At 58.4% G+C, this 16,620-nt stretch overlaps 1 protein-coding gene across 1 annotated transcript in view; it reads left to right on the forward strand.

Annotated features, from left to right (window-relative positions):
• Window positions 1–1,539: 1,539 nt before the first annotated feature.
• The window catches only part of TMEM132E (transmembrane protein 132E), a 56,009-nt gene continuing 40,928 nt past the window's right edge, over window positions 1,540–16,620 (forward strand). Inside the window, exon 1 of the mRNA XM_043583697.1 lies at window positions 1,540–3,150. Within this exon, the coding sequence (XP_043439632.1) occupies window positions 3,084–3,150 (67 nt within the window). The 5' untranslated portion in view covers window positions 1,540–3,083. The remainder of the gene's footprint in view (window positions 3,151–16,620) is intronic.

Below are 16,620 nucleotides of genomic sequence, written 5' to 3' on the forward strand. Positions count from 1 at the left end.
TTTACAGGCCCTGTGCCCCCTTCCATTTGGGGAGGGAGAAAGGAAGGTGGCTTCTTTTCCCCCTTTCTTCCATACACGGAGCTCCTCGCTAGCCTCTCAGTGGGATGGCTAATAAGCCTTTGGGTGACATTAATTGCCGTGAAGCATTAGGGGCCTAATGAGAATCATCTTCCTTGATGACTCCAGCACCTTCCATCCATCCCCAGGGCCTCCAAGTGCCTGGGCAGCCCTCGGTAGCTGCGCCTCGGAGCTCCAGACAGATGTGGGCATGGGGGAGGGGCGAGAGCGGCTCTCGGCAGGCCCCGGTTCTAAGCTGAGACAGCAACAGCAGGCTGCCAGGGAGGAGGGAGGCTTCCAGGAACCGTCCAAGCCCATTTTCCAAAAAGAAAATGCCAGTTTCCTGGATAACAGGGTTAAGAAGTCTAGGGCAGAGTCAGGCACATGGGGGACATAGATTGAGCACCCCAGCTAGCCTTGTTCTGACCTCCCTCACCCCACACTCTCTGGACGCATGCACACGTGTGGCGGAGTGGCCCTCAAGATCCATAGTCACCCCCCCCCCATAAGAGGTATGTCCATAGGCTTGAAGACCCCGTCCCTCCCGAGTTGAGTGGGATTGAGACCCGGCCCCTGGGGGCTGGGGCCCCACACCCAAGGATGCTATAAAATCATTGCCATTGATCGAACGCCTGGCTGACGGTTGACGGTTGACTTGTCGGGTCTGATCTGGGTTGCGCTCTAATGGAACCGGCCTGACGGTGGGAAAGAACGCCACCCCCGTCGCCCCTCCCCCTCGTCAGCAGGTGCTCTGGTGAGTGTGCCAGAGGGGCAGATCCCCACCACTACCCGCACGTCCCTTTAAAGGCTTGCAAAACAACCTGTAGAAAGGCACGTCCCCCTCCTCTCCCCCCCCCCCAGCATCGGACGGGTTTTTCCCCAGCTGCGCCCCAGATCCATCCCAAACGAAGCTGAGCCGACGAGTTCCCGCGCGGCGGAGGGGCAGGGCGCGGCAGCTCGGTCGATTCCCACCCAGTGCCCCCCGAGAGCCCCGCACAGACTCAGGGGGTGGGGGTAGAGTGCCCCCTACCCGCGCCTCTGGCAGAGCGGCTGGAAAGCACCTCCGGCGCCCGGCGAGGAGCGTGCTTCCTTTGAAAAGGGACATCGGTGGTTGCGGTGGCGTCTACCCGGGGGAAATGCAGCCACCGCAGCCGGCCGGCCCCGCTCGGGCCCCAGCGCTAGCCTACAATGGGGAGGAAAAAATAAAACATAAAAGAGAGGCGAGCGGAATCGCGAGGTCGGCCGCGGCCCGAGTCTCATTAAGGAGCCGCGCGCGCCCCCAGGCTGGGAATGCGGAATGGACACGTGGACCGGGGTGGGGGGAGCAGGGTGGGGGGGGGGGTGTCTCCGAGGCGCGCGAGTCGTGGGCCGCGCGCTCCGGGCCCACGTGACCACGGGGAATCTGGGAGGGGAGGGGAAGGGAGCGAGCGCGCCAGGCTCCGCGCCCGCTACTGCCGGGGTGGGCGCTGAATCCCGGACGGGGGAGGAGGGCGGGCGGGCGCGAGTGTGTGTCTCTCTCGAGTCATTTACGGCGGAGCAGCCGGCGCGAGCGCCGAGGAGGCAGCGGCGGCGGCGGCGGTGGCTTCGTGCAACTGTGGCTCCCCCCACCTCCTCTCGCTTTTTGCTCCTTGATTCTTCTCCCCCCACACACGTCCATGGGGAGCCGGCCCCCCTGCCGGCACCTCCTCTCGGCTCGGCCCCGTAGGCTCCAGCTGCCGCCTCCCTGGCCGCGGGCTGCGCGGGCGCCCGGTGCCTCGGCCCCTGGCGTGGCGCCCGGGTCTCGCCGCCCGCAGCCTGGGCTGGCGCGGCGCTCCGCTCGCCCAAACTGACTCCGAGAGAGGCAGCCGATGCCCGGCTGCACCGAGACAGCGCGCGAGCCGGTATCCGGGGGCAGGGCGGGGGCGGCGGGGAGAAGGAGACATCGGAGACTCTGAACCCCCGAAAAGTTCAAGGTTTGTGCAGGTCCCCCCGGGGAAGGCGACGAGCGAGGTGGAGCGGCGTGCCCCTCTGCTGAGACAGCGAGACCTGGGAGGAGAGGGGAGCGGCTCGGGGCCGCGGCGGGCTGGCCGAGCCCTTCTCCATCCTAGTACGGCTTACCGGCCGGGAGGCTGAAGTCGGCACCCCTGGCAGGGAGGGCGCGGGTCGAGCGCATTAGCCGGCTGTCCCGCTCCCCCGCTTCTCCGAGCCCCATCTCCATGGGGCAGCGCGTTCCGGCCGCACCACCCTCGCCCCAGCCGCGGAGCCGCTGCCCGGGCAGGCGGCGCTGAGCCAGCCTGCGTGGAGCCCGGGCCCTGGTCGAGACTGGAGAGAGCGCGCTGGAGCCGAGCAGCGAGCTCTGCGAGGGGACGAGCTGCTGGCCGCCTGCCTCGGGCATTTTGTCCCGGCGTCGCCCAGGGTGGTGGCGACCCGCGTCGCCGGTCTCAGCACCGCACGGAAACTTTTCCTGCTCCAGATGGATTAAAGTTGCCTGGATTTGCTCTTTCTTTGCGAAAGAAATCATTCATTTGCACCTAACCTGGAATTTCTATGCTGGGGCTGCTGCAGGGCGCTTGGAGGAAGGAAGCCGCGCTATCTATGTGGGGTTACTACCGAAACCGAAGAAACTGGGGCTTGCGTCGGAAATCTGCACCCTCGAGCGAGTTCGGGTTCGAGCTGGGCCTCGGGGCTGGGGGATCCAGCACTTGGCTCTAGGCAGTCCCCGAGACGCCGGTGGCCACTGGGCTCCGGGACCGCACGTGCGGCTCCCCCCTCGCCGCACAGATCCTGCAGGGGGCACCAGCCGGGGGAGGTGGAGGCTCCTCCCGCCCGGAGCTGCGCCCCTACCAGCTCCGAGGGTGTAGCCTGCGGCGCCTGGGACGCCCCCTCCCCTCAAAGTGTCCCCGAATTGCACTCCCTGGCCCCCCAGAGCTTCGGCAGAGACATTCGGGCGCCACGGCCACCCTGAGTTGGATGTGACCAAGCCCAGCCTGGGGCTAAGTCGTCGAGGACTGTTGCCCCCTCGGCCCCTTCCCGCTCCCGCCTCGGCCATGGCCCCAAGGATGTCGGGCCGCGGCGGCGCCGCCCTGCTCTGCCTCTCGGCGCTGCTCGCCCACGGTAAGTGTCGCGGCGCGGATTGGGAAGTGAAGATGCGGCGGGCGCCGCTGGAGGGGGCACAGGGGAGACTGGAGAAAGGCAAGCCCCCACCCTCCGGACTCGCAGCCGCGGTTCCCAGCCTGGCATCTCGGGCTGCTGCTCGAGTTACCTTCAGTCCCCTAGCCCTTTGGCGGGAGCGGCGGCTGCGAGCCCCGCCCTGGGGACCGAGCCCGGCTCCCGAAAAGGGCGGTGGGGGGAGGGGGGGTAGGCACTCCAATCCTTTCCTGGTTAGAAAGAGGGTCCAAACCCTAGAGTCTGGGGGCGTGTCCGCCCACGGAGATCTATGGGGATCCAAGGGATCCGCTAGATCGCATCCGGGCCGCCCTTCCTTCCACTTTCACCCCCGCAACCTGCGGGGCTGGGGGCCGTTTGGGTCCGCCGGGATCCTGTCTTCTCCGCCGCGGGCGCGCAGGCCAGTGCGGGGCCGCGCCGCCGGCCGCCTGGCTTCCTGCGGCGGTCCTCGGGAAGGGAAGTGGACTGACCGGGGCCCCGGGAGCCGCGGCGGCTCGCCGCTCGCCGCCCGCCGTCCTGTGAGCTGCATCTAAATGGCCGGCTTAGCCGAGCCTGGAGGGCGGGGGTCTGGGCCACGGGCGCGGGCCGGGGCGGCGAGCGGCGCGCGGAGGGGACGGGCTCCGCGCTCTCGCGTTCTGCAATCTGTTGCGTCTGCTCCCTAGGCTCGCCCCGGGCTCCGCGGTAAAGGGGGTGGGAGAGGGAGGGGCCGGGGTTGGCGCGCTTTGGCAGTGGGACAGCAGGGATACGGGTAGGGGACAGAGGGTCGCTGAACAGCCCCCCCCCTCCCCAGAGTGGGAACTCCGAGCCGACGGGAGAAGGCTGCAGCGGGCCTTCCGCAAGCTGGAGGCGCTCCAGGAGGCGAGGGGCGCTGACCGAGCGGGGAGAGGGAGAGAGCTGGGGCGGAGGAGGAGAATGGAGAAGAGAGGCCCCCTGCCCCCTCCCAACACGAAACCAGCAGACCTGGGACACATTTCCCCCACCGGGGGTGGGGGTGGGGAGGGCTTTGTCGCCCCACGCTGAGGGGTGAGCCTGGACAGGCTGGAGGCGACTTGGATGGAGAGGGCAGGGGGCTCTCCGGGTTGATGGAAGACCCTCGATGTGTCGGGCTCAGCGTTTGCCCACATCTGCCCAGTCCTGAGGGGCCGGCCCAAGCCCCCCCTGAGCTTGCCCCCCGCCTCTAACCAGCTGCCTCTCTCACCCTGACCAAGGCGCTTCCTCAAGGTTGAAAGAAGGAAAGGAATGGGTTCCGGGAATCTGGGGGCCTGGGGTTAGGAGTGGGTGGGGAATAAGGCCAACCTCCCTCTAGGGTAGATTGGCTCTTCTCTGCCCGGGGGGTTGACTCTGGGTGGGAGCCCATTTGAGTTCAGTTCACCAGACACAGCCAACCTCAGTTCTTTATCGGAAAAATGGGCAGGGCAGCGGGAGGGGGGTAGGGGCAGGGGGAATGCAGCTGGGAACCAGAAATCTCGGCTCCGTGTGCAAGACTGAGGGTGGGGAGGGGGTGGGGAGGTGGGCTGTGCCCCGTCTGGGCACTGGAGGTGCAGGGGCTGTGCCTGTGACCCGGCCCTGCTGAGCAGGAAGTGTGGGCGCCTAGCAGGAGGAAACTGAGCTGGGGCCTGGGTCTAGGCGTGGTTCTGCCCCCTCCCGCGGTCTTGTGTCTTATTGTCGGGTCTCCTTTCTAGAACCCAGCCATGGCCCCACCTGGGGGCAGCTCAGCCGCTCTTATTAGGTTCCCACTGCCCAGCTTCCTGACCCCTCAGCCTGGTATTAAAGATCCTTTCTCCTCCCTCACCTGTTAGAATCCTGCCTGCTTCCAGAGACCCAGCCCCAGTGGGGCCTTGGCGTCCTGGCCCTGCTTCTCCTGAGGGGTAGCAGTCTGCTTCGTTTCCTCCTGAGATGTCCCTGTCTTTTCTGCACCCCGTTAGTCCTGGAGTGGTGGAGGCAGAACAGTGGGCTTATTCTCCTCTGTCCCTCCACACAGCCAGTGCTAGTATGCACAAGACCCCTGGCTGACCAGCGATCAGAAAGAAGCTATTTGCAGAGGTGGGGTGGGATTCCCCCACTGAGCAAGTGGTTTCCCTTCCTGGTTACCTGGCTCCCTTTCTGAGCCCCTTCCCGGAGTTCCCATGCCATGCCTCAATCTCCCCATCCTCAGGGAAGGGTGCCAGGAGATGCTCAAAGCTTGGGGAACTCCCCACTCCAGAGCTGGATAAGGCCAGAATCACAGAAGTTCCTCCCCCCTTGAGAAACAACCCGTCTTCCCTGGACTTTCCTCCTTCGGGGCTGTGTGACACCCACCCACCCGGACCGTCCCTCTGTCAAGAAAAGCGGTCATGGATTTAGTCTCACTTCAAGCTAACTGTTGGTTGGGATTTCTGGGCTCTCCAAAGATGCTGAGATAGGGGAGGGACTTGTAGTCTTCGGTGCCCAGCAGGCTACTGAGGCCACAGGCTTCTGACCACACAGCCAGACTGGGAGCCAGATAGCCTAGGTTTCTGTCTGACTCTGGCGCCATCCGGCAGGGTGACCTTGGGCTGTCTCCCTCGTGCTCCCCATCTTGCACAAGCAGTCCCTCGCGGCCCTGCCCCCCTCACATTCTGCCAGAACCGCTGGGCAGATACCATGTGTGGACAGAAACCCACTATGTTTTTAGGGCCCAGCTCAGCCTGTGGGGCAGCAGCCCTTAGCCTCAAGGCTTCTTCCAGAGACTATCAGAGAAGGCCACTTTCCTGCATCTGGTCTTTGGGGAGGCTTTCTGCTCCATTTTTAGTTTGAATGGGAGTTTAGGGGGGCAGGGTGCTGGTTAAATGTGTTGTAGAGCTGATAATGTCAGCCTCCTACTCAGTAACCTGCACTGGCTCCCCGCTGCCTGTAGGATCAAGGATACACTCTTTGCCCCCCCCTCCCCCCCCCCGGGATCAGAGGCCCTACACGATCTTGTCTGGGTCTGCGTCTTCTCCTCGGTGGCACTTCCTGCCTCTCCGCTTTTGCCCCCACCAGCCCCTCCCTCTGGAATACCAGCCTCCAGAAATCCTTACCTCGCCATCAGAGCCCAAGTCAAACCTCATCTCGTCCAGGGAGTCTGCCTCTGTTACCCCTGGGCTTCCCACCAGCAGCCCCCACCCTGTGACAGAAACAATGGCTTTTTCTAGTGCAGCCTTGGCTCTTTGTGTGGCCTTTCCAGCACTCCTCGTGCGCCGGAGTGTGGGTGTGTGAAGGGTGTGCGTGAGCCTGTTTGTGCATGTGCACCCCTCCTGGTCCCCACGTCCTTGCATTTAGCACAGAGGCTATGTGTTCTTCATTTTTTCCCCACTCTCCAGTCTTGACACATGGTAGGTGCTCAGAAGAAAGGGATGGGGTGGGAAGACAGCCCCGTCTTGAGGGGCCCTCCCAGTCACAATTGAAAAGGGAGCTCTGGGGGCGCCTGGGTGGCTCAGTCGGTTAAGCGTCCGACTCCGGTTCAGGCCGTGATCTCACGGTTCGTGAGTTCGAGCCCCACGTCGGGCTCATCCCTGACAGTATAGAGCCTGCTTGGGATTCTCTCTCTCTCTCTCTCTCTCTCTGCTCCTCCCCAACTTTTGCTTTCTCTCTCTCTCAAAATAAATAAATAAAGCTTTAAAAAAGAAAGAAAGAAAGAAAGAAAGAAAGAAAGAAAGAAAGAAAGAAAGAAAAGAAAAGGGAGCTTTGGTGGTGGGAGGCGGAGGGGGGGCCATGCAGAAGCCGGGACAAGGAGGAGGTAGGCAGAGACACCAGGAAGAGACCAAAGGAATGGGGCAGGGCCGTGCCCACACCCTCTTGAGGGGCACATATAGGGTACACGTCTCTGGAGTGACATGTTATAACAGCACTCCATAGGATACGAACGTAGCGTCCCACGGCAATCTGACTGCACAACCTCAGATGTGTGCATCCTCACCTTTTGGTCCCCAGCCTGGCAACCTCGAGCCTCCCTGGTAGGTTGGGGCCACACTCTCCCCACCCCACCGATGACCCTTTGGAGATGCATGAGGGACACCGCAGAAGAGGGTCAGCACTGACCCCTAGAGTGAGGAATGGTGTTCCCCCACCCCCCGACACACACCCCCGTCTTGGTCCTGGCCACATGGAGCCCTACACCACAACACAGCCTTGTTATGTTTAAGACCAGTAGGTGGGGATGTGTTATAAACTTGGCGGCAGAAAATGAGCTTTATTAGAATCCTGAGGATAACTCAGTGCTTGGCTGTAGGAGGCAAGGCCACGTTGGAACATGAGGGGAGGGCCTGGGGCCCTCGCTGGGGCAGCCTGGCTGGAACTGACGGACCCCAGGCCGGAGATTGGCAGTGAGTGCTCAATGAAGCCGCAGAAACTGAGACCCTTAGAGGCACTAACTCCAACCCCTGCCACCCACCTAGGGCAGGAGGGTGGGTGGGGGCGAGGGGAGGGCTCGCCTTGCTGCCCTACACATGGTGATGTCCATCCCCAAACCTGTGACTGAAAAGGACCACACGGCCACCGCTGCAGCCCTCACGCAGATGAGGAAACGGACACTCAGAGAGGGACGGGGATTGGCCAAGGTCACCCTCCCAGTTTGTTCTGGAATCAGAACTAGCACCAGAGCCCAAAGGGAGTTCCTGGAGTGGCGGTCTGCTCCAGGCCACTTGGCAGGGATCCCACCGTCTCTGTTGCCGCCCCCCCAACCCCATCTCCCGGCTTTGTCCAAAGACGTGCTTCTGGCCTCAAGCCAGCCTCGAGTCCCAGCCAGTCAAGACAGCCAATCACCAGTGGCATTCACAGACCTCGCCGGGCACAACAGGGAACGTGGAGGGGTTCCGGACATGATCTTCAGCTCTCTTTCATGCGTCCAGTTGAAGAGATGAGAAAAAGGCCCAAATTCTGAAATTCAAGGTAGTTTGAAATCAGAGTTCCCCAGGAGAAAGGAGGCGGGGGTTCAGATCCTGAATTTGTCATCCACTTGCTGTGCAACCGCAGTGAAGCCATCTCCCTCTCTGAGTTTTTTCCTTCTCTGTCAATGAAGGGACAGTGTCCCCCACACCCCCGTCCACGTCTCTTGTTGTGATGGACAAGCCTGCTGTTTCGTCCCTTAACGTGTCTCTGCTCCGTGCGGTGCCTCCCTGCACAGATGCCCACATTAGATGCTAACAAGGGGATCGGCTTCCCTCTCTCCGTTCCCTCCCCAGAGTTCTCCTTACTTCTTCCTTGGCGGTACTCAACACAGAATTTTAATAAGAGATTAATGAGCCAGGTGTGGTGGTTTTTTTTTTTTTTTAAGAAAATGAATTTTTTTCTATTTTCCTACTCTTCTTACATGGAAAGGGGGCCTCCTTACCATCAATTCAGTCAGCTCTGCTGCCCTCCAGCTGTCCCCAAGGATGGGACACTGGTCTCTGGGAGGCCAGTGCAATAACAGGGCACAAGCCTCTCTGGGGACACAGGCAGAGAGGCCAGAAGTCCCCTTCTCCTTTCTTCTGTCCTGTTTGCCCCTTTCAGTCCCGCCTCCCCCAGCCCCCCCATGCACACACCTCCACCCCAGGCTCTGGAGACAACCCAGCAGGATGTATGGGACGTTGGAAGCAATTACCTGGATTACTCAATGGTTGTTGCAGGAGAGAATGAATGCAAGAATGAATAATTCGGTGCCGGAAAAAGGTGGAAAAGGTAATTGAAGGAAATCCCTTTTGGCCTAAATTTTCTGCCTTTGGAAAGTTTTGCTTTTTTTCTTTTAATGTTGCATTTATTTTTGAGAGAGAGAGAGAGAGAGTGCAAGCCGGGGAGGGGCAGAGAGAGAGGGGGAGGCACAGGCTCCAGGCTCCGGGCTGTCAGCACAGAGCCGGACGACGTGGGGCTTGAACTCCGAGTGGCAAGATCATGACCTGAGCTGAAGTCAGACGCCCAAACCGACTGAAGCCCCCAGGCCCCCCTGGAAAGTTCTGCTTTTTATCAAACTTGAATCCTTCCTGCACTCTCTTGCTACATTCTCGCCCACACCTTCTTGGCCTGTGAGGATAGGCAACCAGTTACTCTCTTCTCTTGAGTGACTTTTCCTGTTCTGCCCACACAGGAGGCAAGGGGCAGGGCACATGCTTACTGGCGGAGTTTAGCAGCCTGTCTCCATTTCCTAGGCCCCTACCTCAGGGCCCTCAGAGCTGGGGAGTGATATGCCCAGGGTCAGCTGGGTAAACAGGACAACACTCAAAATAGTTGAGCTTTTCACAGGTATCTTTCTCCAAGAAGCCAGGTCTGAATGGCATCAGACCCTAGAGAGCAGTCCCCTGGCAGCCGGGACACCCTTAACCCGGAACCCTTGCCCAGGCACCCAGTCCCAGAGGTGGCCAATCCTTAAACAGAATGAGTCACAGTCGCACTGAGTGACAACCTCCCTGCTTTTCTGAGGGACAAAAGGAGAAGAGGGAAAATCGTTTCTACCCCCCGGGAGTGCCCAGTAGGACAAGGGGCGTCACGGTCTCGTGCCAGAGAAGCCCCAGTCCGATGAAGGAGGCACAGCCCAAGCCCTCAGAGATGGCCTTTGTCCCCTTGCACGGTGAGGGTCTGACGGAGAGAGACAAGATGACCACCTTTGCCCAGAAGCACGGGGCCCCACCTTACAGACCTCCTCCTCCACTCCCCGCCACCCCCAGGGCTGTTGGAGAGCATATGCTCTGGGCCAGAAGCGAGTGTGTTTTGGGTGGATTGATTCAGACAATGCAGCAGACTTGTCACGGCAGGAGAACGGTGTCACGGGGAGCTCGCGGCCCAGGCTCACGCTCGCATGTGCACCCACATGGTCATGGGCACACCCAGACATGCTTGAGAGATCAGGCAGCCCTTTGGGGTCAGATCCACAAGCTCATCTGAGTTCCACGGCAGCGGCGGGGCGAAGGCGGTGCTTGCGATCCCCATTTTACAGATGGCAAAACTGAGCCTCCACAGAATCCTCACCACACCAGCTCTACTTTCTAACCCTGAACAGGGAAATCTTCTTTGCCGTACCTGTCTGTCTCTCACAGGGAATAAGCACGGACATGGACAGACAGACACGTGGGCTCCCTCATCTCGAGCTCCTCTCCCCTTACTCTCTAGACCTCTTTCAGTCCCTTGAATGAATGTTCTTTTCCGTGCCAGAGCCTCTGGACATGCTGTTCCCTCTGACCAGAACACCCTTCCATAGCCATCTCCTGCTCAGCCTTCAGGCCGGAGTCTAACCACACTTCCTCTTGGAAGCCCACCCTGATTCTCAGGTGGGCAAAGACCCACTGCCTTCTTCAGCTCCTTGCCGATTTGCCGTGCGCGTAACTGTGCTGTGTGGCCTCCCGGCTGGCCGTAAGCATGAGTGGACCTGGAAAGTGGGTGGCCTCTCCCCGGCCACTGTATTCCCGTGGTCTGCTGGGAGGTCTGGGACAAAATAGGTGTTTGGTGATTTGTCAGATGAGTCCATGCACATACTTGTGTACATACACATCTTCCCCGTCACTCTGTGAGTTTTCAGTCAGGGCTTCCCGTGGGCCAGGCGCCGTTCAAGGTACTTGTCTTAATTTAACAAAAATCCCTGCACTCATGGGGGCTGTGTTCTTGTGGAAGGTGGTGAGGCACGCAGACAGCAAGTAATAGATATACTGTATTAAATAAGTGAACTATATGTTAGAAGGCAAAAAGGGCTATAAGGAAAATAAAAAAGGTAGGGTATGGGGAATTGGGAGTCTGTGTGTGTGTGTGTGTGTGTGTGTGTGTGTTTTGGGAGGGGTTGTGCAGTATAAAATGAATGCTCACTTGATAAAGTGTCATTAAGCACACTTGAAGGAGGTAGGAAGCAAACGAAGCGAGTGGGGGAATATTACAGAGGGCAGGCCCTAGGGCAGGAGTGGGCTTGACCATTCAGATTCAACAAGGAGGCGAGACTGGGCTGGACAACAATGCGGGATGAGGACAGCTGTGGCAAACGGGTGGCTCTTGTAGGAACATTGACTTGTAGGCTCAGGGAAATGGGGAGCCAGGGGTGACCTGAGCTGCCGGCTTGCAGAGCCCCAGAACCTGTGGGGTCAGTGGCGCAGGGAGGGACCTCTGTCTGCTCCCTTTGGCCCATTGACCCTCACAGTCCTGGCTGTGGCTGCCTTTCTGGCTGCCCCACAGCCACCCCATCAGGGGCAGGCCCAGGGTGCGGAGGGGGCAGGCTGCAGCAGAGACGATCCAAGCATTGGCAAAGCTGATTTCCAGACCCGCCCGGCCGAGGAGCCATGGGGCTGTCCGGCCCTCCTCTGATGGGCTCGGACCTCTGGAACTGCAGCCCTGGATGCTTCCATGGCCTCTTCCTGCCAGGCCCCCACCATCGCCCCCGTGATGGATGCCAGATGCCAGTATCTTCATCTCAGCTGGGGCATTTGGGATGCTAAGTTAGCTGCAGTTTATGTCACAGATTCTGATTTTGTTCTAACTAATTATCATCCCTTACCAAAAAAAAAAAAAAAAAAAAAAACCCACTCCAGCGGTCAGGCGGATTATAGGCACTTGCTTGGACAGCGATCTTCTAGACCACTCTGATTTGGGAAGGAAGACAGCCAGGATGTGTCCCGGCTCTGTGTTCCAGGAAAGCAAAACCCAATTTCCCTGGATCCCTGAACACCCTGCAGTGACTCCAGATTACCTGTTGCTTTGACCTCTCTCTGTGTCCCTGTTTTATGTCCGCAAGAGCTGGGTTGGTGGCCCCTCCTTCCACCACCAGCCCCCTGCCACCTGCATGACCTCTGCAGCCCACGCCCCTTAGGCAGGGAGGCGACCTGCCCCCGGGTGGGTGTTGGGGGACCGCACTCTCCTGGGCCCTGCCCCTCCTGGGGAGAGAGAAGTGGTAGGAGGCCTTTGTCCAATAGGAAAGAACTCTTGGATTGAAAATAGGAAAAATTACCATTTTCTCCGCTGCCAACACAGCAGAGAAATGATCTCAATTTTCTGTGGCTGTTCTCGGCAGGAGGAACACTGCCAGCCGCCTGCCCCATGCATGAGAGGTCTGAAATGCTGGAGGGAGGAGGCAGGAGCCGGGGGAGGTAGTGGAGTGAGATGCGGCGGGGGGACTGGCATAGGGCAGAGGCCTGCAGCCCTCCTCCAGCACGGCCCCCACTGACCACAAGCCTGTGTCAGAGGAGCTGTTGAATTATCTAACTGCCTCGCTCATCACTTCTGTTAACTGAGTACCTACCATATGCCACTCCCTGTGCTGGGCACCAGGAATTGTCCCTGGGGAGCCAGGAGTAGACTTTCGTCCATTTTGTTTTAGCCCTGATGCCCACAGCTCTCCTCCCCTACCCTCACTTTTTCCCTGTGCTTAACTCTAAAACCAACCTGCCCGGCGTCGTCACTTCCTGTGTGACTTCAGGCAAAGCCACTGAACCACTTCGTGCCTCAGTTTCCTCATCTGCAAATGATTATAAAAGTACACAACTTGTAGGGTTGTTATGGTTCGATAAATGAGTCATTGTTTCATATCAGATGTTAAGAATAGTGACTTGGGGGCTCCTGGGTGGCTCAGTCGGTTCAGCGTCCGACTTCAGCTCAGGTCATGATCTCACGGTTCGTGAGTTCGAGCTCCAAGTCGGGTTCTGTGCTGACAGCTCAGAGCCTGGGGCCTGCTTCGGATTCTGTATCTCCCTCTCTGTCTCTCTTTCTGCCCCTCCCCGCCCCTCTCAAAAATAAACATTAAAAAAATAGTGCCTTTGGGGCACCTGGGTGGCTCAGTCAATTAAGCATCCGACTCTTGATTTTGGCTCAGGTCATGATCTCATGGTTCGTGAGATTGAGGCCTGCTTTGGGCTCTGCGCTGACAGCACAAAGCCTGTTTGGGGTTCTCTCCCTCCCTCTCTCCCTCTCCCCTAGCCTGCTCGCACACAAAGGCTCTCTCTCTCAAAATAAATAATTAAACATTTAAAAAAAAAATAGTGCCCGCCCATACCAAGTGCCAAAACTGAAGGTTGTCAATGTCATTGTTGTTACTATACTATCACATGCCCGGCACCTTGTTAAATGTAAAAATGAAGAAAATACGGTGCCTGTCCCAAGGGGGGCTCTAACGGGGTGCCCTGAGCAAATGAACCATGTCTGCACAGACTGTGATAAAATGCAGTCGTAGGTTGTCGGGAGGGATAAAGTCGTAGGTTGTGGAGGGAGAACTCTCATAACTATTCAAGAGGTCAGGGGAGGCTTCACGGAGGAAGTGCCGCCCCTGAAGACCAATCAGTCAGCATCTACTGTGTGTCTGATACCCTAGGGAAGACAGAAACGCAGGGCAAAAATGGTTGCTGGCCTACAATTCAGTCCAGCGAGGGAGAGCCAAGCTGCCTGGGATGGAGTAGCAGGATAGGCAGACTAAATGCAGGGTATATGGTTGGGAATTCTTTACCTGGATGATCTTTAGAGATCTCTCAGAGCTTTGACTCCATGTTCCATTGAGTGCTGGGGAGCTACTGAGTGCTCTGGAGTGAGGGAGTGACATGATCAAAGCAGGGTTCTCAGCAATGAGTTGGTTGGGGGCAGTCTGCAGATTTGAGCAGCGCTGAAGAACGCTGTTGGGTGAGGGCTCTTGGGAAGGATGGTAAGTGACCCTAGCTGTCCTAAGAGGTACCACCATATGGCAAGGAGCCCAGCCTTAGAACCAGAGAGACAGATCTGAGTGCTGGCTCTGCCATTCTTCCATGGCCTGACTTCTTTCTACTCCTTGGTTTCCACCTGTGAGACCTGATGGCAAATGTGAGGCACAGAGCCTGCAGCGTAAGGCTCAGTGTTTGGAACTATCTTGATTATTTTAGCAGCTAAAGACCACGGAAGAAAGGGCACTTTAGCCCACAGCCATTTATGACCCCTGGGAGGTGGGGGGGAGTAGGGGGGTAGTCAGGAGTCCTGGAGAAAGTGGCTGGGTAGGAGGAGAGAGGCAAGATCGCCCTCAGTATTTTCAGCAAAAGCCCAGCCTTCCCCCCTGTTTCCCACCTCCACCAGCAGCCAGGGCCAAAGGGGACAGATCCCAGGGGTCCCTGCCAGCTTTGGGCTCCAGGGAACTCTCAGACAAAGCCCTGTCAGGTCAGAGAATGGGGGTGGGTTTTCAAGTCGTGCAAATGTAGGTTGGCATCTCAGCCCTTGACTCGGTCCAGCCGGGTGACCCAGAAGCCTCGGCTTCCCCCTCTGCAGAATGGGAATAATAGCATCATCTCTCTTGAGCTGGGCTGCTGCGAGGGTGTAAGGGTGGATGTGCCCGGAACAGGAGCCGTGAGCCTGCCGGAGGGCTCAGCCCAGTAAATGTGGTAGGTTCTGTTTGTTTCTTCCCTCTTTTGCCTGGAGCCAGGCCTCGCTGCTGGGAAGCATGGTTAAGACAGTGCCAAAGACTTCCCGGAGATCTGTTTTCTGGTGGTTGGGTTTTTTCATTTCATTTTGTTTGGGGTCTTATTTTTCTTACCCTTATGCCTCCTAGCAACATGCTGCCTGTTTGAAACACAGCAGTGGCCAGCAGCCGGCCCCTCACCCTCCCTCCATTCCTCTTCCTTTCCCTTCCCAGGAAAGCCACCACCCGCGTCGGCCCCCATTCCCAGTGCCTCTCCAGCCTGGGGCCAGGGGAGGCGTTCTGCCGTGGCACTGCCTGGGTCTCACTGGGCCGGTGAGGCCGTGGCTTCCTGATATTTGCATTGCATTCTCGGCAGGTCTGCTCGGTGACCAGAAATGGGGTCTGGAGTTATAGACGCGGAGCCAGGGAGGTTCCCAAAACACGTGCTCTGATGCGTCCTGTAGCCCAAAGCACATGGAGACCCTGGTCCCTGAGCTGCCTCCTCCCCCGTCCTCCGGCTCAGATTGCCCATCTGCAAACAAAGAAAAGCAAACCCATCCTGTAGGGGCGTTGAGGGCAGGGTAACCGAGGTTATGCACCCTGCCGGCACAGCCAGAACTCAGTACAGGTCACGGTAACCATTTCTTATTCATCGTGAGCCCCTAGGAGTCCCCTCAGGGCCCCAGTCTTGCCAGCCTCCCACCAAATCTTCCTCTGCCTCTGGGCTGTCACAGCCAACCACTGGCCTCAGACACAGCCTTCTTCCCACTGGAGTTCATTCTCCTTGTCTCTGAAATTGGGGCTGCTATACTGGGTCCCTGAAATCAGGGCTGCTATATTGGATCATTGCTGCCCAATGGAAATATACCACATGTGGAAGGTACGTTTTCCTAGTAATCACACGAGAAAACAGTGAAAAGAAACAGGAGAGATGAATTTGAACATACTCTAACTGATATATTCAAAAGTTTGTCATTTCAACATGTAATCAGCACAAAAGTTAGTGAGGAATTATTTTACATTGTTGGGTTTTTTTTTTTTAATTTTGTGTGAAATCTTCGAAAGCCCCTGTGTCTAACTCTTACACATCGCGATCCCAGCCAGCCGCGTTTCAGTGGCTCAGTAGCGAAGCCTAGAGAGTAGCCACCACCCTGGACGGTGCAGGGATAGATGCTCCCCAAGGACCTTACCAAGTTCTCCCCTGGGAGGTTCCTTGGGGACCCCTGGAGTCAGCCCCCTGGGACTGATGAGCTGGGCCACTGTCCTTTCCGCAGTCCTTGGAGATTCCCTGCCCACGTGGAGTCGACTCAGTTCCGCCCCAGCCCTGGGGTGATTCGTGGGGGACCTGGAGACCCATCCATGCAGGGCCCGGCAGCTCCCGGTCGCTTCCCCTTCCCGTTCTACCGGGAGATCCTGTAAACCACACGTCACACCAAGTCCCTCTCCGGTTCAGAGCCCTCCACCTCACTGAGAGTGAAGGCCAAAGTCCTTACTGTGGCTGACAAGGCTGGCACGATCTGTCACTTTTCCCGACAATACCTCTCTGACCGGATCTTCCTTCTCAGCCACTTGGCCCCCACCACACTGTCCTCTGCTGTCCTCATACACGCCAGGCACAGAGCCTCAGGGACTTGGCCCTTGCTGTCCCCCATCTGGCCTTTTCCCCCCAGATAAGGATGACTCATGCCCCCACGCCCTTCAGGCCTCCACTCAAGTGCATGCTGTGGGAGAGCCCCTCCCTGGCCATCCCCTATCCAAACTGGCCCTGCCCACACCTCCCTCTGCCCCCCACTGTTTCCCTTCACCGACAGGTCATGTAGTTAAGTGTCTGCTTGTTCATAGACTGACACGCCCTTGGAATGGAAGCTCCTGAGAACAGGAGCCACATCTCTTTTGTTCCCTGCTATATTCCCAGCACCTGGCTCAGGGCCGGCACAGGAGAGACGCTCAGTACAAATTTGTGGAAGGAAAGAATTAAAAGCTTGCTTCTTTCTCTCCTCTCACCTTTCTCCCCAGGGAGCCACTGGGAAGAGAGATCTCGGAGTTAAATGGGTGACAGAGACCAGAGGGAAGTAATTTCTTCCTCCCTGCCTCCCTCCCTCCCTTCCTGCCTGCTTTCCTTC

The sequence above is a fragment of the Prionailurus bengalensis genome, chromosome E1, assembly GCF_016509475.1.
Source record: "Prionailurus bengalensis isolate Pbe53 chromosome E1, Fcat_Pben_1.1_paternal_pri, whole genome shotgun sequence".
Taxonomy (NCBI): domain Eukaryota; kingdom Metazoa; phylum Chordata; class Mammalia; order Carnivora; family Felidae; genus Prionailurus; species Prionailurus bengalensis.